This window comes from Anopheles coluzzii, chromosome 2 (assembly GCF_943734685.1).
Source record: "Anopheles coluzzii chromosome 2, AcolN3, whole genome shotgun sequence".
NCBI lineage: Eukaryota > Metazoa > Arthropoda > Insecta > Diptera > Culicidae > Anopheles > Anopheles coluzzii.
The window spans coordinates 83,616,565-83,642,307 of record NC_064670.1 but is presented as its reverse complement, the minus strand read 5'-3'; the positions used below and the strand labels follow the sequence as shown (position 1 = coordinate 83,642,307).

At 41.9% G+C, this 25,743-nt stretch overlaps 2 protein-coding genes across 5 annotated transcripts; both read right to left on the bottom strand.

Moving 5' to 3' along the window:
• Positions 1-2,713: 2,713 nt before the first annotated feature.
• LOC120951409 (uncharacterized) lies at positions 2,714-22,324 on the bottom strand. Of its 4 annotated transcripts, XM_040370104.2 has the most exons (8): positions 21,727-22,311; positions 20,541-21,149; positions 9,194-9,310; positions 7,475-7,551; positions 6,603-7,111; positions 6,354-6,525; positions 4,748-5,214; positions 2,714-4,401 (listed from the first exon to the last, which is right to left on the bottom strand). In XM_040370104.2, exons 3-7 carry the CDS (start codon positions 9,291-9,293, stop codon positions 4,753-4,755), a joined length of 1,320 nt encoding a protein of 439 aa, XP_040226038.2. In that variant the 5' UTR covers positions 9,294-9,310; positions 20,541-21,149; positions 21,727-22,311; the 3' UTR covers positions 2,714-4,401; positions 4,748-4,752. The 4 variants fall into 4 exon arrangements, with proteins under 4 accessions (XP_040226038.2, XP_040226039.2, XP_040226041.2 ...); XM_040370105.2 differs by lacking the exon at positions 20,541-21,149 and having other exon boundaries at positions 21,727-22,324; XM_040370107.2 differs by having other exon boundaries at positions 6,354-6,489; positions 20,541-22,312.
• On the bottom strand, positions 9,317-11,521 carry LOC120951410 (odorant receptor 82a-like). Its single transcript, XM_040370109.2, has 4 exons — positions 10,996-11,521; positions 10,451-10,892; positions 10,210-10,362; positions 9,317-10,141 (listed from the first exon to the last, which is right to left on the bottom strand). The coding sequence occupies exons 1-4, from the start codon at positions 11,469-11,471 to the stop codon at positions 10,082-10,084; spliced, it is 1,131 nt and encodes a 376-aa protein (XP_040226043.1). The 5' UTR covers positions 11,472-11,521; the 3' UTR covers positions 9,317-10,081.
• Positions 22,325-25,743: the final 3,419 nt, after the last annotated feature.

The following is a 25,743-nucleotide window of genomic DNA, read 5'->3' as shown; positions in this document are numbered from 1 at the left end:
GTTCCGTAAACTCCAATAAATTACTGCACTCAAGTGAAAAGTTTTTTTACGCGTTCATTTAGTAGCCTCCGGTACGGTAGGTAGGTAGGCACGATAAAAACACGGGACCGCGTTTCCATTCGTATGCTCTCCCGCCCTTATGCTTTTCTTTCACGCCCTCTACCGTGACCGATGCCTAGCGGCGTGCATGGAAAGAAGTAATCTGTTGAAAGTATAAAGCACTGCAGCTGCACTCTTTCTTTCGGAGCGGAAATTTAATGGAAAAAGTTCTTCGTTTCCACATTGCACACAACCTGTCGTCCGGGGGAAAAGTAGCTGAGGAGGAGGGTAGTAGTTGTCGCCACCGCAATGGCTCTAATTCACTATTGTAGGGCGGGGCAAACAAAAAAAAAATTAACTAAGCCAGCCAGTACATCTAGCTGCAAAAAAGAAAAACATGAGCACTAATCATTAATGTAGTTTTAACTATTTATATGGCACTGTTATTAGAAAACAGTGTCCCAAATAGGCTTCAATAATAATATTAAAGTGCATTAGGCATGTATAATACTTACAATTCCGCTTCACCCTTTTCAATCAATAATTGAACTGAAGTGTCACTAGCTAAACATTTGTCATCCTAAAATAGTGTCACATGATACGGTTCCCGCTAATAGTGGCATGGTTTGATAGCATGGCCGGTTCACCAGCGCCACACTCGATGCACAATGGCCAAAGCCCAGCATGACTCCTGATATACCATAATCAATAATGTCACTCATTTGCGATGGGCGTGTGAGCCGATCTAACAATGCCGCTCCGGACAGTGTCAGTGCCACTGGCAGTGTAGCCCTGACGATGGCAAGTCTTCTCGAAGACCTAATTTATGCGCTCTCAACTCTTCGAGGCAGGCAGTGGTAGTCTAATATATGAGTGTACAGCGACACCGTGTGTGTGTGTCATGATGGAGCAGCGTACACATCGGGGAAAGGAAATCTGAAACGAAAGTGCATCCTCTAATTTATGGTTGTGGTTTGACATGACGCCAAAGCAGGTGACACATAATATTAATTACTGAACAATTTCTAAGGTTGAACATTTCACTCTCTAGTTCACCATCCTCTCAAATGGTTCGTGATAAAATATAGTACCCTTTATCGTGATGTATTATTAGATCCAGCAGGAGCGGCTGTGGTGCGCTGTGTGCAACATGCAGTCGAATGTGCGTCTATCGCAATAGATTAAATCACTTAGAACAGTATCGATTTTTATAGTTTAAATAAAAATAACTACCGTTTGTAAAGTGTGTAGAGAAATTTGAACCTAAAGTTAAGACAAAACAAAACTTTAATCAATAAAATAAAAAAGTTTTAAGAACACAAAAAACAGGCTCCTCATGAACGAACAACAAACAAAATGCTCTGCCGTGTTGCAACACGATCCACGCTCGGTACACTATGGTGCCGTAAACAACGTGGAGCCTCGTACAAGTTTCTAAAACATGCACTTGTTTGCCTGCTGCTGTACACGGTACAAAACCGATTGCAATAATACCTTCCAAAACAGAAAACATATCACTGCAGTGAAACACACACGTGCGCAGCGCAGTAGGAGTCAGTAGTGGAACATGCCAAGTAAATACACCCTTGTCCAAACAAGCTCGCGCCTCTGTAATACACAGTACTACAACTACGATGTAACAGTGTGCAAAACAAATTTATCATTGCAACACAAAAATAACACCAACAGACAAACAGGCAAACAGGGCAAAACACACAGACCCACACATCGCTGTAACACTCCTGATAGCACAAAGGCGAAAGCCGAACAATAGTTTTGCTGCCCGCGGTTGGAGTTTTTGAGCTTTCGATTTTTATGTTAAAAAAGGGTTTTTTTTTTGTGTAACGAAACTAAGAAAAGACAGCTTAAGAATAAAATGAAATAAGAGAACAAATCGTAAAACTCCTATAAAGTGTAAAAGTAGAACTTGTGTAGCAAAAAGCCAAACCAAAACAAACCCTCGGCAGCTAAAATACTTAAAGCAAACAATCAGACATAAAAGAAAAGCAAACCAATAAAAGTATCAAAGTGTCACAAAGCAAAAAAACAAGTTTACAACCCCGGCAAAAGACAACGGCATATATGGACCCAAAATTTGATCACTTTGCCTCTGTCGTCTGTTGGATGAGGTGCGCACTAACCTTGGGATGTTTTCCGGAAGAGGCAGTTTTTTTTTTCGGAAGCATTACACCACGACTGGCAAGAAGAAGGGGGTGGTCATGGGCCCCCAAGATGTTTTCGCATGTCCTATTTATGGTACCGAAATCAATCGCCGCTCTAGTGATGGTGATGCAGGGGAAAATATTGATCGGACGAAATTTTCCACACATCTGACAAAACTGTTGCCAGCGTGTAGCTTAACATCTGCTACACCAGAAGCGAGGAGTTGCCGTGCTGCTGCAATGTGACGTTTCTGGGAAAAATTGCTACCAAAAAATTGGTCCTGTTACTACTCCTGTCCATGGTTTAGGTATGCACGGTTCCCCCGCTGTAACATTTGATATTGGAAAATTATCATATTTTGTCATCACAAGTGTTGTGTTTTTAGGAAAGGGGAGAAAGGGATCTTTGTAATGTTGAGAATGAATGAAAGAAAACAAAAACAAAAAGAAAGTGTGCATATTCTTACCTGTTTAAAGCTTTAATAGAGAAATATACAAAAGAAAAATTTATCAAATACGCTCCATGGCCGGCAGTATGATAAGGATAGGTTTAATCGTTTATTGAAAGTATCATCAGTACCAACCAACCTAGTGTATGTCATACACACACAGAGCATACATTTTGGGATTTATTAATCTCGCCGCAGCATTCCTGTCCATTTACGCAGGCTATGTCATGTCAGGAAGAGTTTAATGTCATATTCCTACCACTTTGGTTGATTTCGGCTCATTTTTATCGCATGTTAGCTTGCTTGCCTTTCATATTTATCTTCGGTAGCCATCATATAATCTTGCCAAGTAACAATGCCGGCGTTTTAACTCTAATAATACTTAATTAAAATATAATAAATAGATTCACTCACTAGTTCATTTTTTTGCTGTTCTTAATCTGATGGCGTGAAGCTTTTTGCTTGCCCGTCCTGCGGATCTGAACTTGTTGTTGTGTAGATGTGTGTGTTTTTTTTTAATAAGGTACAAAGGCATACAGTACAATAACAAGGTTTCATTTACTCTGCACAACATTCACATACACACATATTAGTTAGGGGTTGTATATTTTGATTTTTGGTTGTGTTCGTTATCTGCTTCTTTTTTGTTCTTTTTGGCAATTTTTGTTCTCTTCATTTAACTTACTCATTCTAAGGACATTGCATTCCATGGTTCCTTTATTATTTTCTGCATTATTCATCAAGAAATAGTTTACATTCGTAATATCTACAGCGGAGGGGCGAGTTAGAGATTAACAAGTTTGTTTTAACCGAAGCAATATCAAATGTTGCCGTTTTTTTGCTATTTTTTACTACTTTATCTCCCTCACGTGTGCACTCACCATCGCACATTAACACTGTGCTCGGCACGTTGTGGGGGTTTGGTCATGACCAGCAGTCGGTCCATTAGATGGAAAGTTTAACAGGTTTCATAAATTCTTCTCTAGTCGTACACATCTTACATAGGGCTGAACACTGACACATTTGTTTGGGCGTGGAATATTGTTCGGAGTTGGTAGAGACGACGATATTGTTCAGTTTCGGTGGCATGATTAATTGGTTTCGATTGTTGTGAGATGTTTGTAAATGGGGGTTTGAAGTATTAAATCAACCATATGCTAAATCAAGCAACGTTTCTGGGTTTGAATATTTTGGTTTGTTTGTTTGTATGTTTGTTTTATTTGTATTATTTAAGGCTTTTCGCAACAGGCCCAACATCAAATGCCGAAATGGCGATGCATCATATTTACGTATATCATTTATAAATACTAAGAAGTAACAGTAAACATACCTCAAGAAAAGAATAATTCCTATAAAGTCGCATCGCACTAACGTTACGCGCTCAAATTAAACAGCAACTTCCATCACATTAAGCCAACGTTCTTCGATGCGTCTTCCGCAAATACGTTCAATCTCCCCCGAGCGTCTCCCACGCGTTAATCACAGCTTAACAAATTAACAACGCACCATGCTGGACTTAGAGTTTGGCGCGTTAATTTCATGGCTTCAAATTATTGCTTTCATTACCGTCGGGCGAAGTGTAAATAAATAAAACGAATCGAAAATGCTAGCAACACGAACAGGCGCATTGTTCCCCGGGTGCATTGCTACAGCTGAAGCCATCCACGGTAACCAGTACGATGCTTTCCTCCTCCTTGATGGTAGCAGAAAATGTCTCCGAAGTGTCCTCGTTGGCTTCAAGAGCCAAGCTCCTGAAAATGGGACAAGCATTTATACATACACAATACAATAACTTATAGATTATCTACATTTGTCCGTGTTGGGATGCGATCATGATCGATGGAAGATAATGGAATGAGAACTCATATTTTGGAACAAAACACATACACTCTATGGCGTGAGGAAATTGAAACAACCGTTGCAAGCTAAATAAACCAGACTGGTACATAACGCTGGCAACACTTGAGAAAAAGCGGGTGCTAGAGAGAGAAAGACAGCTTCCAATTCTCTGACTATGAATTATAAGATCAATAATGGCGAAACCACCAATCTCAGTCACTTTCTATAAACTGCCACTTTAGCCCGATGTATACCCACCTTTCTCATGCAACCTTTATGCCGGTAGCGCAGTCCTCACCGGGCGCTTCCGGCACCGCTAGGCTTTCCTGTCCGGTATGCTCGATTTCGGACGTATCAATTGGCAATTGAGAGCGGTCGTTTGCCGGTAGCTGTCCCTCATCCAATGATAAATTCAATGAAGACGGATTGTGGGTGCTATGCAAATAATGCTGGCATTCATTACCATTGACATCCTCCTGCCGCACGGTATCGTCCGGTCCGTCCCAGAGACGGTTGTGTGCGGGCTGGTTCCGTTTCGAACGGTCACTGATTGCGGGTGTACCACCGGTGCTAGCGAAGGTGGTATCTGTTTCTGGCACCCCCGACACCGTCGAGAGATCATTATAATATGATCGATTCGTGAACAAATTGTCCTCCATGTCGTACGACCTATCGGAATATTCCGAGTATGCGTCCGCATCGTCATCGCAGTCGAAGTACTGACTCTGTGGAATATGGTTGTAATTGGGTGGGAAGCGTGTTAAAATAAATCAGACGAGCTTGTTCCACTTAACAGCATGCTAATTGTGTGAGTTACTGGAACACGGGTGGTTACATGGAAAATGATAGGAAATTTGGAGAAAATGCTAACACAAATGTGTACTTAAATGTAAGTAACATTGTTAGATTATGCTTAATTACAATATGTGAGCAACTTGTGAACACAATATGAATAGCGGACAATGCGTTGAAAGGTATTTCAGAGGTCAGATCAAATTGATTTTTATTCTTAAGAATATATAAAAAGGTATTTATTCATAGTTTCCAAAGGTTGTTCTACAACTTTTTAGTCAAGAAGTATTAATTTTGATCAGAAATGTGCGTGGTTTTAATTAATATTTAACATTAATTTATGAGGCTGACTCGTTCGTAATTTATTTAAACAATTAAATAACAAAAAATATTGTGAAACAATTCAAAACTTTATTTAAACTAGATTTTTTTTAAATACATTAAACTGTTTTTAACCGTGTAATAGCGAATTTTGTAATGAACATTTTTGATGGTTGCAGAATATGCTTGCAAACGTTTTGACTTTTCAGTGAGGTTAAAAACTTTAGATCATATTGGACTTTGTTGCAAACAACTCTCTACGTTCCTTTGATAACAACAGTGTTCATGGCTCAAAGGTGAGGTTATGTAAAAATTGTTGAAATTAAAATTGTATTTTTTATACAAACATTTAAAATAATATCTCAACTATAGTAACGTATAATAAACTCAACAAATCCAAGATATACAATAACAAATCTATTTTAGTATCAAACTATAGACAGAGAATTCATGCATTGAATTGGCTTTTATTCACTGGATATTGTCTAAACTCTAAGTGTTTACTTAAAATCTCCTCAAAAGTATATTTTTACGATAATTGGGAAGCAGTAACTTCAAAATTATATAAAAAAAGAAAAGCATGTTCATTTATCTAACGAGAGTAAGTATACTCTGCTACCAGTGGAAGATTTTATCAAATATTTCGGCCAACTATTCGGCTGCTCGCATGGGACTTAATTAGTGAGAGACTGGCAATGCTTGGTACAAGCGTGTGACACCAGGGAAATTGTTTCATGCAAAACCAACTCACCTGACAGTCTATGCATCGGCAGCTGTCGGTCAGCGTACACTTTATACCTAGCAGCTGGGCCGCCTCACTGTACAAATCATTTGCAGATTGGTCAACCGTATCCGCCTGGTCGAGCGTTGGTGCTGCAGCAGCCCATCTGCTGCAAGACAGAACAGACCGAAAAACCCATCCACTGAAACTGTCACCGTCAGCAACGCAACAAGGACCGCAACAACGTTTCCGGCGCCCCTCGTCCGCATTAATATTTACCTTTGCCGAAGCTTATCGCCTATTCGTTCCGTGCTGTTAGCCTTCCGTAACCGGTCCTCGTCGAAGAGCTTCCAAAATTTGGCCATTTTCAAATTGTTCCGCCTGGGCGGTTGGTCGAGGTGGTGGGTGGGGCCATTTTTACTGCTGCCATCGACGCTTTTACTGCTACATTTGTTACGAAAGGCGATGGAGGCGGGTGGCGAGACGGATCCCTTGCTGGATGCAAATCTAATGAATTCGCTCGATTCGATGAAGCGATGCTGGCCGGCAGTGCTGGTGTCATCGTTTTCGCTGATCCTGATGCTGCTGATGTTGGTCGAGTGGAGGCTACCGGCCAGCAGACCGCCGATCGTGCTCGGACACAGATGGGGATCTGCCGCACTGCTGCCGGTGGTACTGTTGCTTCCGCTTGTGGTCCGGCGGCCGTGTCGCAATTCCGCTGCAGTTTTATTATTCACCGTTAGTGCTCGGCCCGCCGGTGTACCGAACAGCTCTATCATGTCCATGTTCTGTGTACGCGTACAGGGACGAACAACAGGATGTCAATTAGAATAAACGTTGCTCGATGTAGCAGATAATATGGTAGCATTCGGGCAGCCCCAAAAGTCCCGCGCGCGCAATGAATCGGGGGAGAAAATTACGTGTTAATGAACACAGGCACCAGCTACAGCCGGGGTGTGTGTACTCCGGCATACAGCTTTATGAAAGGACAAGGTTTCTCGTCGATTAAATTTCTTGCACCGAGAAATCGCAAACTATTTGAAAGGTTCATGCTTCGTCCCAACTATGTGCGGGCAGTCACTTTCAGGGCATACCAAGGAGACAAGGAGCTTCTGAGCTTATCTTCGCAAGCGAACGTCCCGATTACTTACCCCATATCGGTAGCTGGAATTCAGCACATAGACGGTGTTCCTATTATTGCATTCCTCAACCAGTATATCATCCATCTCTATTAAATCAAGAAGAGGGAATTCAATAACAAAACTAGCAGTTGAGTTTGGGGCGCAAATCACAGCAAAGTATTTTAACTTGTAATCTTAAAATGAATTTAAGTTTTAAATTTATTGAATTGCTATGCAATCCTGGAAATATTATAGAAATTATGCCTTAATTGTTAAAAAAAGGTTTTCTAATTTAGTTTTTTTTATTCTGAAATTACCTTTATAGAAACAAGACTTCATATGATGTGAATAAAAAATAGATAATTTTATATTCATACATTTATGTTAAAATAATTTTTAATAAATAAATAAAAAAATGTTGATTTTTTACCAAAATAAAAATTCCATGATTGTTTAAAGATTTTTTCAGCTTAGTTGATGATGTTTGAATTTATACAGCTATGTTTTGCCTCGCCAATTAATAAGTTAGGATATATTTTCGGTGGTTAAGCACACTGAATATGTAGCTAATAGTTTCAAATACGAAAAGCTCCTAAAAGCTTCAAGTCTACAAAGCTTTACACTAATCTTGTGAATCTTCGTTATAAAAGTTTGAATTTAATTTTGCTTTGTTGCGATTTAGGTATCTGCTTATTCACAAAAAGGACTGGTAAATTAATTTCTACGAATTATAGTGTTAATCTGTTGTTTTGTTGACACCTGATCGAGAGTATCTCAGTAAATGTACACATTTTGAATAAATATTTTTCATAAGATTTATTAAAAATTTCATTGTTTTCATGTTGTTTAGTTGTTGTTGTCTTGAACACATTGTTTAGAACCCTCTTGTAGGAATACTAAAGGGCAAAAATGTTACCAATACTAGTTCATCCGGGGCTGTTCTGTTGGTCCTGTTCAATTAAAACAGGACAATATAATTCAACATTTTTGTTGAATTATACTTATATAGCTATTTATTTAGTATATATGTATTTAGCTACATATAAGTGTGGTATGAATTGATTTTTAAGATTACACTATTACAATATCTTTATCATATTGTATTTTATTAATACAGGTATTCCCCGATATACGCTATTAATGCGGACCGTAGGAGCGTATCTCGAATATTAGCGTAAGTCAGGTTTTCAGTCAAAATATAGTTAATTTTCGTATAATTTTCCTTGAAGAGGAAGTTTTTTGCCACTAAATTAGTTGATCTGATTTTAACTGAAGATTACAATTTTGTACCTTTTAAAATGGTTTTTAAAATTTGACCAAACGGTAATTTATTTTGCATTTGACATTTGATGTGTCAAATCGGTACAATTTGCTCAAAGAACTGTCAACTTAAGAAAATCGCGTATATGAGTATGTCATATGTCATAGTATCGGGGAATACTTTTATATTTCAAAAGGCACAATGCATACAATTATCAAATATATATAAAAAAATGACGCTCTCTATGCAACAGAACAATTATGGTAAATTATCAACGCATTAAATTATGAACTGGGTTTCTATCCCACTTGCTGAAAACATTAAACATGTTTGATTTATAACAGAATATAAGCTTTTTATTACTTCAACTTTTTTAGTTTAGAAATAATGCCTTTATCTGCTAACCAAGGAGAAATCTTTTGTAATGAAATAATTTTACCTTCACCAAATAACAAACTTCTTGCGGATACTTCTACAGTGTCAATTACCTTTTGCGCTAAAGTTCGACGAGTACAGAAAGTTCGCCAACGCCCTTGAAGGATACTCGTCCCGCTGACCTTGGTTCCAAGGGCTGCAAAGCGTAGTCATCCACAGCGATTGGAGACCTGGAACGTAAACAGAACCGCAAACACAATGCTAAAATTAGTTACGAAAGCGATGTCATCATTTACCGATCTTATCTAGAAGCAGTTTCTTTCCAAGCAATTCCTTCGGGGCAGTGGCACTATTTGCAAGTTTAAGGAAGGAACAGCGCATGGTACTGAGTTGATTTAATGCAGTTTTCTCCACCTTTTTGAATACGTTCTGCAGTTGTTGGAGAACTGCAAGTTGTTTTCAAGGTAGACACCGATGTGAACAATATTAATGACCAAAGCGATTTACGTTGACTTCATTTGCTGCACTTTCGCACCATCGTTACCGTGCTTAGAACAACTTCGCAACATCTCCAAACAAGTAGCCAAACCATTCACAACTTTTTTATCTATTCGATTTATTCTCATCGGTGGACCGTTTTGGTCCTTGAATCTTTCTTGCTCACAAGTGAATAGTTCTAAATTCAACGTGAAACGAACGCTGTGCGTCAAAAGCTTTAATCAAACAACTAACGAGCAGACAGGTTTTTATCGCCTTTTGTAAGATTAAATATTTGCATTTCACGGCTATGCTTATGCGGCTACGAAAGGTGTTCAACAACATATCAACCACATTAGTGTTCCGGTAGAGCACGAAATGCTTGTTAAATGATGCAAGCTGTGCCACACGGGCTAACGTGCCGTGCCTCCGAGGGATATTCCCCGCAATTGGCCTATACTGTGACTGAGGTGTTACTCCCTTGAGTGTGCCCACCGTTGCTGTGCTACTGCTCACTGTTGCTGCTACTGCTCTGTCTCTAAGGAGAGCAGCATAGTGATGTATGATCCCGTTGAGTTTAAAATCTGTAACGAAATTTGCATATCATTACATGCTACTACGCGCAAAAGTCTTATCAGTGCCCCAGCCACACCTTCTTCAGTGTGGGCAGGGTGGCCTTTATGAAGCCACCTTTGGTGACGATAGGCTTCTGGGCTCGCATGATACATAATCGCAGCCGCTTCTGTACCGCCGGTGGAGCCTCGTACCAATTGCTCTGGTAAATCGCGTCCGCCACCTTCAAGCTCTGTAAAACGTGGTATAAAAACAAAGAAAAAAGACACTGCTAGACGGGGCCATTTTTCTTTGTTAAAGCGCCCTCCCAACCACAGTACCTCATCGTACATCATGGAACCGTGGTAACAATATATGACCGCTTGTAAAACCATAACGAACGCCATCGACGCCAGCATAAGGACACGCGGCGTGTTCATGAATATCACAAATTGATAGCCAATCACGCAGAGCAGCACCGAGTCTAGCAGCAATAGGTAGAACACGGTGTACTGGAAGAGGTTCGTCATGGCCAGGCACAACTGCAGCACATCCTTATGGTACGCCACGACGACCTCCAGTTCGTCTTCGGCGGTACGAGCCGCAAAGTCAACTGCCTGGAACTGGCGTTGGATGAGCTGAAAGTGGATCGTAACGCTCGTCGCCAGCTCGGAAAAGCACGTATCGACACTTCCGCTAATGAAGATGCTCATGTGTATGGAGTCACAGTTGAACAGGAACGTTAACGCAAACATGAGCGGATGCTGATAGTTGTGGGGAAAGCTAGTTTCGAAAAGGAAGGGAAAGAAGAAAAAACAAAACCAATCCACACACACACACACATCATTGAAATCGGTTTCGTCCACGCGTTCGGACGGATACGTACGCCATCGGTGCTACAAAATGGACCCGTCCTTCCGCCAACGACCGCGAGATTCCTGAGACGATGGCACTTAGTATGTAGAACCAACCCACAATCAGTGCCGATGTCATGTAGATTTTCGTCAGCTTCGCATGAAACGCTCCGCTGCGCCGAAACAGCAGCAAGTCCTCCCTGCTAGCCCGCCGCTGCAGCGCTTTGAACGAATCAATCAGCGCGAACAGGGCGGCCGGGTGGAAAACGAAGATGTAGAACTTGGAAATAGCCACCATGCAGACGACCAGCGTCGGTATGGCATCGCAGATCATGGCGAAGTGGTGCACGTGCTGGAATATGTAGATCGACTGCAGCACCATAAACACGACCAGGACACCGAGACAGACGCTCAGCCGGATTCCACCGAGCGCGCTTTTCTCGCGAAACACTCCACAGTAGCGCAAATACCACATTTGGGCGTCGAGAAAATCTTCCACGCAGCTCATACTTCTTCTCAAGCGACCGTACGGTTCTTGGCAGCGCGTGAAACTGGACGCCCGCGACGATTCGCTGCAAGCTCAAAGGTCGATTGCGTGTGGGTGGGAGGTGGCTGTTCACACTGGTTGTAACTTTTTCGCGAGATTGACATTTTCATTACACGGTAATGTGCGTCGAATGGAAAACACAGGGACAATCGCAGTGTGAAAATCGACACCCTCGAACCGGTCGTGCTGGCTGGAATGCTGGTGATGGCATTTACGGCGAATGACCACTTTTTTTCTTTTTTTCATTCGTTGACAAGCGCTTATTAGTTGGCAAGCATGAAAATTGCAGGGGACCATTTGAAATGATCACCCGATAGATTGCAGAATCAGCTAACTTTACTGGTAAAATAAAGTACAGCAAAGCACAATTGCAGACAAAAGGAACTGTTTCCATATGCTTCTACACATTAGCTTTTGGTATTGATTTTTTACGTTTAAAGGAAACCCCATTTTAACAATTTCCAGTGGAATATGGAATGGGTATATGGATATGAATACACAGTGGCGGATTAAGGGTATCGGGGGCCCTAGGCGGAAAGACGAGTTGAGGCCCCTGTAAATGGTAAATGTTGTTGTGCCGAGGGGGGGGAAGGGGGGTAGTGGCTAAACTAAACTTGCTGTTGGGATATTGAACAGTAAACTTGAAATGCCGTCGGGGGCCCCTTCGATCATCAGTTCTAAAATTTTTGCTGGCGGGGGGGGGGGGGGGGGGTGCAAATGATTCGCCAGCCTCGGGGCCCCAACGGCCATCCTACCGGGGCCCTTGTCGCTAGTACTCTGTCCATACGGCATACTATAGAATGGCGATCTACGGGGCCCCTAAATCGGCGGGGCCCCAGGCGACCGCCTAGTCCGCCTACCGTTAGATCCGCCACTGTGAATACAGGATAAAGTTTTTGCCATCATATTCTTGTGATATTAATACTGCTTGCTGCAACGAAAAAAACAAGCCACGTGCAAGTTTCTTGCTGTGTTACTTAATTCGCAATATACAAGATCGAAAAAAAAATCATTAAAAGTATATAATTGTAGGATGAATGCCAAATGGAAATTATTGCTGATAAAAAAAACTCCTGCGGCAGCCCTTATATCCCACAGTTTTTCTCCGAAAACTATGGAAGTCGGATAAAAATGTTCCGAAACAGGAAAAGTAGCTTAAAATGAAACATTTATTTTACTGAATGAAAATGATATTCAGATAAAAACCACTGACAAAACAAAACAAAACAAAACAAAAAAGTGAAGCCTTATTCGCACATAGTATCCAGCAATTGCATGAGGTTTACGTATTTCAATTTCCGATCAATATACAGAATACTAACGAATTTTAATAACAAACTCTTGCGCATACATCACCGTTGACTCATAATTGTTTCATCAGCTTTTTTGAGACGAGTTTTTTTTCAAATTCAATGTGTTTTGGCGATCCATCAACCGATTTTTAATCTACATAGTCTATGAGAATAATATTTAACCAAACTTTTGTTTTAAATACAAGGCTCTTTACTGCCTCAAAACTATTTTGACAGTTTTTTTTGTGTTCCATTTGTTTCTTTTATTTTGGTATGGTTTCATTCCTTTGGATTGAATTGATTAAACTATAAGCAGCAGTACAAGGCAGTGATCGGTAAAGTATAGCTAGTGAGCCGCATGCGGCTCTTTGCTGTCTAGATTGTGCCTTTTTCTCTTAACAGATTTCATATAACTATATAACTATAATACATACATAATTATACTTAGTTTATCAATTTAGCTTTCAACGAATACTTCTACGATTTTTTGTGTAGAATTTAACCCTTTAGCCAGCAATGTTTTCTGGCCACTGCTTTGAGGCAAAGATCACTGGTTCAATTAATAATTTCTATAAGTTATGATTGATATAAGATCACAAACATTAGTCAAAGTATGTATAGATTTATTGAGCACTGAGAGAAATAAGCATACAATCATTAATATAACTGTTTTATATTGCCTTAATAATTGTTTGTGTGTTTTAAGCGTGTTCTTAATAAGTGTATTAAGTGTATGTACCAGTCACTGAAAGAAATGCCCTTTAGTGGTACAGGCAGGCCTTGACCGACAGCGGTTATTATGCCAAAAAGTTGAAGAATAAGTTTATGTAGCGATATGAATCATCATCATCTTCTTCTTCTTTGGCACAACATCCGTTGTTGGTCAAGGCCTGCCTGTACCTCTAAAGGGGAATCGCTTTTAGTGACTTACTGATTACACATAGCAGAATAGTCAATCCTACGTATGGCCATTCGGGGCTTGAACCCATGACGGACATAAATATTACAAGATTTGCAAGAATTACGAAAACGAAACATAGAATATAACAGTTTTCAAACAAAAACTCAAAAAACTAGTTTATTCAAAAATTTAATTGCAGAAGGATAGTTTGATATGGCTTTGTTTCTAACTCTGGATTAACAAAGTAAAACAAATAACAAATTACTTTTCTATTCATAATGCGTCTGCTACGGGGTGAGCGCATAACAGATCTAGAAACTTCGTGTCAAATAGATTTCCACATTAATCCGATTTGCATCAATGATAAGGAAAATACTGTTCCAAATTGAAATCTTGACGAGAAAAAAAGTAAATGAAACGCACCCACATACTGTCGCTGCCCGTATTTATAAATTTCCACATACTTTCCTTTTTTTCTTCGCGTCTTTATTTCCTAACAAAGTTTGTCGGTGTGGTGGTGTAGAGGTGAACATAATTGTACTGCTTGTAAGATTGAGACTTTCCGTGCCACATCTGGTAACATCTGCGTTCGAGGATGCTATTCTTTCTTCTACTTGTAAAATTTCGCTTTTTTGTCACCACATGAACACACAAGTGATGTAGAGAAACCAAATTCGCGCTAGGATTTTGATGATGTTTCCCAGTAGCAGACTTTATCAGTAATATCTGCCACGCCTCCACTCCCCTCGATTCGCCCTATTGCAAAAACTCTAACACAAAACATCCGCAGTGTAACATGCGTTCGGGCTAACATATGTACGAGAGTTTTTGTCGTAGAATGGCTTTCTTATGCTTTCCTCGACCGGAGCGCGCGTGTGTACCTTAAAAAGCTATTTCGCGTTGGCCTCGTAATGTGACCACCCACTTGCTAATGAACGAGGTGGATTAAAATGAACCCACAAAGAAGGGCTCATGTACACCCACGCGATATAAAGACAAGCGGAAAGAATGACTCCTTTCGCGTATGTTTGTCTTGTGCATTGGCATGGGCGTGCACAGCGAACATCTTTGGTTTGGTAAAAGCAAACGACAGAACATAATCCACAGTGTGCCAGGCTCATCGAAAACCGGGCACAGTTGGTTTGTTTGTTGAACAAAAAAGTTTGAAGCTTCTTAACTCGAACCGAAAAAAATGTAAATTGGAAAAGCAACTTTTCCTGCTATCACAGTTGATTTCGATTTACTTCTTAATTTCCTCATCATTGTGATCCCGTTGGAATATATTTTTTGTTTGTACATTAACAAATAGTAAAGCACACTTTACCAGGAAAACAAAACGCAAAATATATTGCAGAACAAGTTTCAAACATACCGATAATTCAATCCACCGCTATAAAGCGTGTAAAGTACTAAGCACACCAAGTACGGGATAATAAAGGAGTAGCTTTGCAAAATTAGTCTTATTTATTACCGCGCCACAAACCTTCGCGTAATTTCACCTACCCGCAAGCACGGTGGTCACGGTACGGAACCCTTTGTTGCTGCATAGCAATTTATCCAAACGGCTCCTATTAATGGAGCTGGATTAATGGACACGTTTATCTAATTACTCACTTTGCTGGGCATGGAATAAGTGTTTCTTTTTTTGTTGTTGTTGTTGGTGCTTTACCATCCTTTTTGTAGTACCGCTCGCTGCACACACACACACACTGTCAGGATATAATTTAATTCGCACGCTCATTACTAACATGCAGAGTCCTGCCCTGGTTGGTAGCATGCTTGCACCGCTTCTCTTCATCCTCGCTATTAAAGCCACTGAATGATTACACGTACCGACGACACTGTCAGGGGAGGATCGTTTGCAATGGACAAAAACATCTAAAAAAAGAAGGACCGACCATAGAGTGGGCGTTTAAACTTCGCCATGGTAGTTTTCATTTCATCACGGTACTCGCGGTACTTGCCCATATGCATCTCGCACATCCTAGCTGCCCGGCCGGCTGTCCCATGAACGACGCTCAGCGCAATAATTCCCGCTGTAGCCTAATTGCTACCACTACTACTACCCAGAAACCGCAGTTAGCAGTTGAATGGCAATAAATATGCCTTTTTCAAAACGCATGCCACTGACACGAACACGAACACACACAGCTAATTTCTACAGGCAGGAAGCGGAAAAAATAACATTTTCCTCCCAGCCGGAACACAAAGCGAAGCGTTGGCGACGACGGATGATCGTGTGCAAACGACACAATGCATGATGAAAGCGACTTCTTTTGTTGTGTAACGGACCAATCTCGAGGAGTGTAACCGGTTCCGTTCGTCCTCGACAACGACCAACGCTGAACGAGAGCTATTATTTTTAATTCCTTTCAGGCAGAATTTCGCCAACTACTGCTAATCGCAGATGAGTAGCTTTTAGTAGAGCACTAGCATCTCTCTGCTGGTGTAATGGATGTGTTGTGGTTGGTGCTAGTTGTCCCATGGAAAAAGCTTGTACAACAGCTTAATTCTAGTACAATTTGCTTTGCTGAGAGTAGTGAAGCCTTTTCAACGTGTGTTTTAAATTTAAAAAAAAAAAATATTTCAACAATCTTTTGAACAAATCAAATACAACTCAACTATGTGCTAAAAGAACACCAAAATTACTCGGGAAGTATAGCAGTTGCAAAAACGTATGTTTGTTATTTTAGTAAGTTATACCTTAATGCACGAGCCTTTAATTATTTATTTTTATTATCCTCTAAAATACACATTCAAACCCATGCATAACTAATTAGATATTCATTTCCATATGCAGTGCGATTATCAAATGAGCCCCGTTTAAAACAATTATGCGCACATCCCATCTAACGAACAGCGTGTTTCGATATTTCCCAACCTCACGACCTCACGAAGCCATCGAACCGTGCACTACCTACTACCACCAGCCGCCGTGGCGAAGAATTTTAAACATAAATATCCATTGCACTTAGCGGGAAAGCACGTTTCACTGTCAGGAATTAATTGCTTTCTAGACAAAGCGTTCCCTTTTTTCTGCTCTTGTTTATCATTTGAACGGAGCATTTCGTACAAATACACACACCAAAGCACACGCGACGTGTATTCGTAACTGTGGCATGGCGGCTAAGCGCATCTCACATCCAGTATAACGAAGCGGATTTTGGTCTCGAAGGTTTAAGTTTTTGTGTGTTGCTTTCCATGTTGTCCCATGTGGAAAGCAGCCGGGCAGAAAATACAACATCAAACCGTTTTGTTTTTGTGCGCTGCTCATCGGTCTAAATTTTCCGTACCGAGTTGCGAGTGCGATATTACCAAGCCAGTGACCTACTTGGCACGGCTTTATCACATTATCGGTGTGGCGATTGCATGTGAAAAAAATATATCATTTTTTATTACGATCCACCGAATCAAAAGCTACCATTTTCTTTGCTGCGCTTGTGTTGACAAACGAGCCCAAAAAGCTTCATTTAATTAAGTGACTAAATTGAAAAATGCTACCTCTACTGCCGAGCCTTTGTGTGCTATCTTTGAAATGTAATTTATATCGTCCTGCCTAGCAACGAGCTGCTGGCGTATATTAGGCGTACGCTTTTGTTCTTTTCACTACCATACTCACACAACCATTGTCAAAGCTCGCTACTATTTAGATAGCGACAAATTGAAAAATGTTATTCATTTCACCGCATTGACCAGCGCGACGACCCGCTCAACACGACCACGATGGCGACCGGTCCAGTGACAGTGCTGTGGTGGCCATCTTAAACCTGAAAGACTGAACAGATGCGAGTCCGAAGAGTGGGGCCATTGGGACAGCAACAACAAAAAAGTTCAATAACAAATAATCGAACACCATAAATTTTATTGATTTACGATATGTCTTTCCATCCGCTTCCTTCTCGCGCACGGCGCACGGTGAAAGATGCGGTAGTAATAAATTTTAAAGCTTTCCACGCGCGCTGATACTCGCCAACAGGCGCAGCTCAAATGCGAAAACACACTCGCCCCGGCTGGTCTGCACCAACACTGCCTTCCAGGTCACCAGCAGGATGCGGAACTGGCACACTGTTTGCTCAAGAAGTGGCTGATTTTTATTTCTTTTCTCACTTTTATCTGCATTAGGATGTAATATTCGTGGCAAACTGGCGTTCCGGCTGTGACGAGCTGCCTTGCAGAGACTCTGATCGGTGAGTAACGCAAACCCCCGTGAAACACCAGCACCGGAAATTGTAAATGCGGGTGATCAAAGACTTTACTCTCCTTACTTTCAAGTAATCAGCGAAGGGTGGAAGGGCAGAATTGCTAAACTGACTGCCGGAAAATCGTGATCATCTTCATCATAGAGAAGTGTAATCTAGTCTGCTGCTGACAGCTTCACGGGCGCGTGGCGGGGCATACGCTACACATGCTTGCGGTACGCACCGTGTGCCGTCTTTTGCCATGACTGAGCGAGCGTCCTCCAAACATTCGCCGACCTAAGAGTAAGAGTAAGAGTACGGTATAGTTTTATTTCCCCCTCTCAATTACGCTATTCGGTAGTGTGGAATGTTTGGGCCAAAAAAGATTTCGGCCTCATTCAGAATACAAATGGTAGTGCAAAGCAGCAGGCTCACACCGAGCTGAATGTAGGAATCTCGGATTCCAACACTCCCCAGTGTTCCAACACTGACAGCTACAACAGTCGTCAGCTGCTTGGAGATGCTGGGCGAGCGTTAGAAGTTGTTTCTTTGCAATTTCAGGCCTTCCTTTTCCCACGGTCGGTGTACCGTTTTTTGACTTCAGCAGAATACCATTACCGTCCGGGCGCTGATTTTGCTTGCCTTGAAGCGTCCAACTATATCTGCGAGACAATAAGGTGGGAATGGTTTCCACACCTTGCCGCTTGCTTGTTGTTGGTACAGAAAATTGCAAAAGAATTGAGTAAAAGCTTATGAATTTTCATGCCCGAGCACTGCTTGTTGCTTACGAATCGGGTACGAAAATTGCCGTCGGGACACTGGCGAGAGTGGCCAGAGTGAGCAGCCGTTCGCTGACATGTTAGTAAACGGTTAGGAAGTCATGTAGCATGTTGCGTTATACAAGCGGTGAAGTACCAAATCGTTTCAAATGGCACAATACATTGGAAGAGGCGGCAATGGCAAAGGCTGGTCAGATGATGCAGCCGTAAGCGAGTAAATTATTCGTTGTAAATAAACCCGATTCCTCCAGGTCGGCTCAGTGACAGGGGAGATCACGGACGGTTCGCCTCGCCCGGGAACACTTGGAAGGTACTTAACGTGCAGGATCTAAACAACCCAACGTTAATTGAAATGCAGAAGCCATTCAAGTGTACGAGGCCAGTGCAGAATTGTACGACCTCCTGGCTCAATGGCTCTGTTGTACTGTACGGCGTTGGATTGCGCTTGGGTCTGATTAGTGTAGCTGGCGAACGCGGCGAACGGGACGACGAAACAGCAGCAAAATAAAAGAGGGCAAAGAAAGCTCGTAACATTACACCGCGCATCTGCTGTGCACTGTGTGTTTGTAATGTCCTTGGTTTGCTTATTTCTAAGTCTCTGTACACAACTTTACCTCGACCACGAGCTATCTCAGCTGTTCTTAGCGAATGGAACCACTTATTTTCCAACACAGACAGTAAAGGAATACACTACCCTGTTCCACTTTTACTTACGCCCTACAGAGTGTGGATGTGAAAAAAATACATCTCATTCTTTTAATTTAATTTACAGCTGCTGCTTCTGCCCGTGGGCAGGCAAGCAACTATCCAAAGAGCCTGGCGTAAGTAACTTTCCTCCCAGTTGAATAAGAGATTGCAACACACACCCACACAAACACAAGAAGGTAGCAAAAAATGGAGCGATGAATAAGTTTAGTGTTAGGCCCCATGCCTACCGAGCCAGTCGGTGGCCTTTCTTCTACCACCGCCATACCGTAGGTGCCGTATTCTTACATCGCACTACACTACACGCAAAATGAATTAAAAGTTGCCGCTCCTTGGGCTGCGCGAAGCCGTACCGAGCTTTTGTACACAATTATGATGGACTGCCACGATTCCGGCTACAAATGAGGTGTGGAAGCTCCAGGTGGAAGGGGACAGTGAATGGTACCGCCGCCATGGCCATTATGTTTGCAGGACGTTAGAGCGTTCCGCCCCCAGTACGTTAAAGATTATAACTCAAAACAGGGGAGTAGAGAATTTAATAACTCGGGAAGGAGAAGGCTGCGGTGAAAAAAGGAAGGAGAGAGAAGAAAAAAAGCGTAATAAACACACAAATCTTGAATGTTTGTAAATGCTTATAAATGGTGCTGTGCTACGAAAGGAAATGAAATAGCTCGTCTTTTGCACATACCCATCCCCTTTCGTCCCGCCGCCTCGCCCATAGAAAAGGACATTAATTATGGAGCGTACTTAATGGACAATACCATCTAGATACACTCTTTTTGTGTAACCTCGACGCGTTTCCTTTTATGTAGCTCAAACGGTTCACGTCCTGTGTGTAGATTACCATCCACGCGCCCACTAGCCTCGCAGCCATCCTTCCCCTCCACCAACCCAAGCGGCCATGTGATGTGAGTCGTCTTTTGTCGTCGGCCCCATCATTCGCCCCTGTTCGTCCTGTCTGTAGTTTGTTTTATTTTTATGAACCTTTTTGGTCGGTATGTCCGCTCAGCGAGTTAACCAAATAAACGAGCACACAAAGCACCGCATGAAAGGCTTTTCATTTTCCCTACCAACCCCTCCACCCTTCTTGGAAGCGGGGTGGGCAGGGAAGAAAAAACAGGAAAAATAAAACGGAGATCCGGCGGAAAGCAGCGTAGCTTTCCTTTATCCCTTACCTTTCTTGATTTCGGCCCACGTCTTGGCGAGTTTTTTCTTCCACGGTTAGCACAAAAAAGGGAACAGCACACGCACTCGCTCCCACAAACTCGACCGACACACACACGAGCGCCCGGACACACTTGCTACACTCCGTAAAACGTGCCGTTGTTGTAGTCCGTCGCCTCCGATGGTCACGATCGATAACGGTTGATCTTGCCTTTCCCAGCGCCAGAAACACCAGAACCTATTGCCTCAACTTTTCAGGTACTTAAGCATAGCACAAAAGCGACCACAACATCAACAATGACACTCGCAGAACACACCATAGCATAACAAACTCATCCCACACCGACGCTGGGGTTGAGCGAGACCTGACCACACGCGCGCGCTCGAGCCTAGACTTTACCACATACGAGCTGAGCAGGGAGAGCACAGTGGCGCTTTGTTGTTGATGGGTTGAGGAAGTTCTTCCTTCATTCCACCTTGTCGCTCCTCCTCCATGCACTCACAAACACACACACACACACACGCCCTTTTGCTTTTCCCCCGTTTCTGGGGTCGTTTTAACGTCGCTTCCGATTCGGACGATTCTTTTTTCGATTTCCACCCAAACAGCTTTCAGTGACCTGTAACCGGATTAGGTTTTATCTATTTCCACACCGAGGAAAAAGCACTCTCTCACCGACGGTCAGAGGTGGCCCAAACCGGAAAGGAAATTTCAACAAAAAAGATAAAGAAACGAAAGGCTGCCACGAAATGTTCCGAAGGCTTTCGTTGTAGAAGGTGGAAGGGCGAGGGAGGTCGTGGTGGTCTTGCTGAACAAGGTTGACCAAACCCACAACAATCGCGGTGATCGAACGAGCGTGCGATAATTGATTGATTCCGCCCGGACACGGTTATTATTAGCGTTTTTCTTCGTTTTTTTTGTTTGCTCCTTTTCCTTCTTCGTCCTTGTAAGACACACTTATTCAGTCAGTCAATTCAATTGGCCTGCTTTCCCACCAGGCAAACACACTGGAAGGAGTGGATGCTGACGAACTTATCACGGCACTGTACGAATCCTTAAACACAAAAGTCGTAAGCCAACACGAAAATAGGGAACACTCCTATCATCCGTGGTGATAGGTGGTTACCCCAAAACAGATGGTTCGCCCGTGTCAAATCGCACGACCTCCAACGAGCTTTGACAAAACTAACACGAACCTTTGGACCGATGCCGTTATATCGCGTTTGTCCCCACAGGGTTGGGATGGGGTTTTTGAAGTGCGCTCGTTGTTCGCTTTACCGAAGACGACGGAAAACTGACTTCATCCTGGCCGGGTCGACTCGTTTTGAATGAAATCCTTGGTGACCCTCGATTTCCACCGGTGGCATCGGCTGCTGCGATGCCCTGATGCTGGCCCGAATTACACGCTACTAGCAAGCAGCAGCACGAGAGAACGTGACGTCTCTCGGATTGTTAGGACAACGTAGAGCGAATGAGAGAGAGAGAGAGAGAGTGAGTGAGCGAGCGAACGCGCACCACTGTGAGAGATGTATTTGGAGATGATGATGCTTACAGGGTTAGCTTTCGCACCTTCGTATCGATCCTCCCGAAGGCTCCAGGAATCCTGTCTCCAGCGTAGCTTTGGCTCCGGTTTGTCTCTTGCCCTCGCTCCAACTTCGATGGCCACTATAAGGATATCCGGGGGCGTACTGGGAGGCTAGACTGCTATCTTCTGAGTGTGTCCTTCTAGTAAACAACAAACACTTTATGCTCCCACCTACGACAGAGCGACTGAAACGGATCGAGATACAGAAGAGAAGAACGTGTTTCTAACACAAAGAGTAGAATAGAGAAAGAGAGTAATACAAAAGAGAGCGAGAGTTGTCGAAGATCAAACTAACGGGGTTTTATCAGCAAAACAAATCACATGGTCTCTAGCGTGGCTTGGTGCTGCTGGCTAGCGTTCACGAGGGTCACGAGTGGAAAATCTCATTTTCCTTTCACACACAAACGACCGTGCATCCTGCCCTTGTTCCATGGGGTTTGCGTTCCATTGCACCACCGAAAAAGAGAAAAAGCTCGTGCGACACATTTTCAGCGCGCGGACCAGTAAGTAAGTGTATGGGGCCCGGGGAGATATTCGAGAAGCAAATTGAGCGCTGAGTTTTTGAACCGTTGGAGTCGTCTGAATTCATGGATGCTGCGAGTGTGACCCGATGTGATAAGGATGGAGGTTGTGGTGAAGGGTTTTCCCCACCGGTCGCTAGGGGGAACACAGTCCAATTATAGTTGATCAAAATGTTCGCAATAGATGAATGGGAAATTATCCGTCCGTTCAGGGACGACAGGTCGTCGCCGTCGTTGTCGTCGTTACCATGCTCTAAATATTGTGTTGCTATTTTATTGCGAATTTTATTACGGAATTTGTCTCAACTCCTACGCAACATGCAAATACATCGTGTTTCGTTTTACATTACAAATACCACTAACGAGGCAGAAATTGGCAAAAAGAAAAACGATGGTTTTACGACGAGTGGTAAGCGATTGAATTGCAATAATGTCTACGATTTGCTTTAGATTGCGAGGACGAGAGATTTGGCAGATGGGTAATCTCGGTGAACGATTTTTTTTAATTTCATCAAATAAATCTAAATTAATTTTACATTAAACAATTATGTGCATTTTATCACATTTGTTTTCGTTGCATTAGCACCGATGCTACGAACAAATTCAGAACCAATTGGGACGGATGTTCAGGTAGGTGAATGAAACTTTGAAGTCATCTTGTGAACTTAAGTTAAAACAACATGAAAGCATGAATCATCCGCTACAAAACAGTTATTTTATTGCCTGAGGAAACACTTCACCTCAAAGAGCCTGTCTCGACGGTCGTAGGGTAGTCCACTTTTGACAAATCCCTCTTACCGTAGCAATAGACGATGCGCAATCTCAGATTGCGCATATATTTATCTGTCAAACGGGTCGGTTTGATATATTTATCTGTCAAAAAAATTTTATATACCTCGGACATATAATCTTGAAAATTTATGCGCAATCTTGGCGCAATCTGAAAATGTATGGAAATGACGTTTAAAGCTCAGGGTTGGCTACGCGAAATGACTTATGTTTTGATAAAACGAATATATGCGCAATCTGAGATTGCGCATCGTGTATTAATACGGTTAGTCGCGTTCGAGAGAAACATCGGAACAACGAGTTTTGGCCCCCATTATGTGTGGATGGACAAAGAAGAAAGCACAACAATGACAAGCTAACCAGGCTCCGGTGGACTGTCCTGATCATAGCTGTGCGTAGTAGGGGAAAGCGGGGCAAAATGGGCATGTGGGGCAAAATGGGCATGTGGGGCAAAATGGACACCCTCTATTTAAGCATTTTTTGACTACAAAGATACTTTCCAATGCTCAAAATGTATTCATTAGAGTGTTCTATGAACACCATGTAGTTTTCATAACCCTTACATAAAAAATAACTAAGAAAAATGCAAAATAAGGTTTAGCAGCATATTGATGTAATTTTTGCCTCTTCGAAAATAAGCTTAAACTAGTGTCACAGGGATGCGTTGAAGTTTTTCATGGTATATTTTTAAAGATATGATATTTCTATACAATTTGTCTGAAGAAAGCAAGGCGATTGAATGCGTATTTTTAATAATATAACAAAAAATACAAAAATGCTGCACGTGGGGCAAAATGGCCAGATGCTTTTGACATACGGCGCTTGGTGAGGCTATGGTGTTGTATTTGTCGCCTTAAAATGATAACAGACACTGCTTCAAAAGATGCGATTTTGTAGATTTAAACGTTTAAAAACTGTTTTAATCTTGATAACATATTTTTGGAAGAATTTTATGGGCTTTTCTGCCCAGCAAATCAAAAGATAGAACGAAAAATACATTTCACGAAACGTGCGCAAAAGCATAGACCATTACCTAAGCGCAGTTGTTGTGGCCCAAATTGCCCCAGTGTTTTGACGTTTCACAGTTTGTTTACATATGCCCATTTTGCCCCAGGGCTATGCCCATTTTACCCCGCGTGTCAAAATAGCTTCTCGTTAAACATCAACTTTTATTTTACATTATTTTCATGTTTTTAAGTTGTTTTTATTCTATGTGGCAATTTTAATCCATAGATAATTGGTTGAGGCATACATTAATGAAAGAAAAATTGTGTTTTGTGGAATATTCAAAGGAATATTCAGTAAACTGCTTAACATGCCCATTTTGCCCCGCTTTCCCCTACTGCTCCCGATGACACATTCCTTAGACTCGTTTCAGACAATTCACAAGTGGAGAACATGTATGACTAGACTAAGTTCAGGTTAAAACATTCCAGATTCAGTGTATCTTTCTGTAAGGAAAATACTTTCAATTCCATTTGTAATTTGGCATGTTTAATTCCGATTTATTCTGTAATTAATCTGAAAAATATGGGGAAAATATCGTTAATAAAACCCATATACAGTGGTTAAAATCTAAATAAATCTTTAGCAAAAATGCAAAAAATCGTTAAATGAACCAAAATTTCTGCACACCAAAGGAAAACTTATTGTGTGATATTTACACCTACGTCAGTTGCTTTTGTGAAAGCCTGGGGTTGACAAAAAAATTACCAAATTAAATGTTGTCCTCTATCTAAAAAGCGTTACAAAAGTATTTTTTTCTTTTCTTTTTGGCGCAACAACCGTTGTCGGTCAAGGCCTGCCTGTACTAGTGAAGTGGGCTTGGCTTTCAGTGACTTTTTGTTACCGTAGCAGGATAGTCTGTCCTACGTATGGGGGCAGGATCTATTCGGGGCTTGAATCCATGACGGGCATGATGTTAAGTCGTTCGAGTTGACGACTGTACCACCAGACCGGCCCAAAAGTAAATATATTCTTGCAATTGTTAAATTTCATTGTAAAGAATCAAGTTAAGGCACCCAAAAACCAGTTTTGTTTTATGTATTATTATATTTAAAAGAAATTAAAATCTTCATGATTTGACTCATTCCATATTTGAGAAAGAAGGAGAATAATAGTGTGAACCGGTCACGTGGTACAGTCGTCAACCTGCAACGACATGACCGTCAAAGTTTCAAACCCCGTATGAATTGTGTACATCAGTCCTATGGCTATCCTGCTATGGGTAATCAATAAGTAGGCAGAACAGGCGTTCCGTATTTAACGGAACAGTCCCGTACCTGCAACCAAAGGTTAATGACGACGGGACATATGTG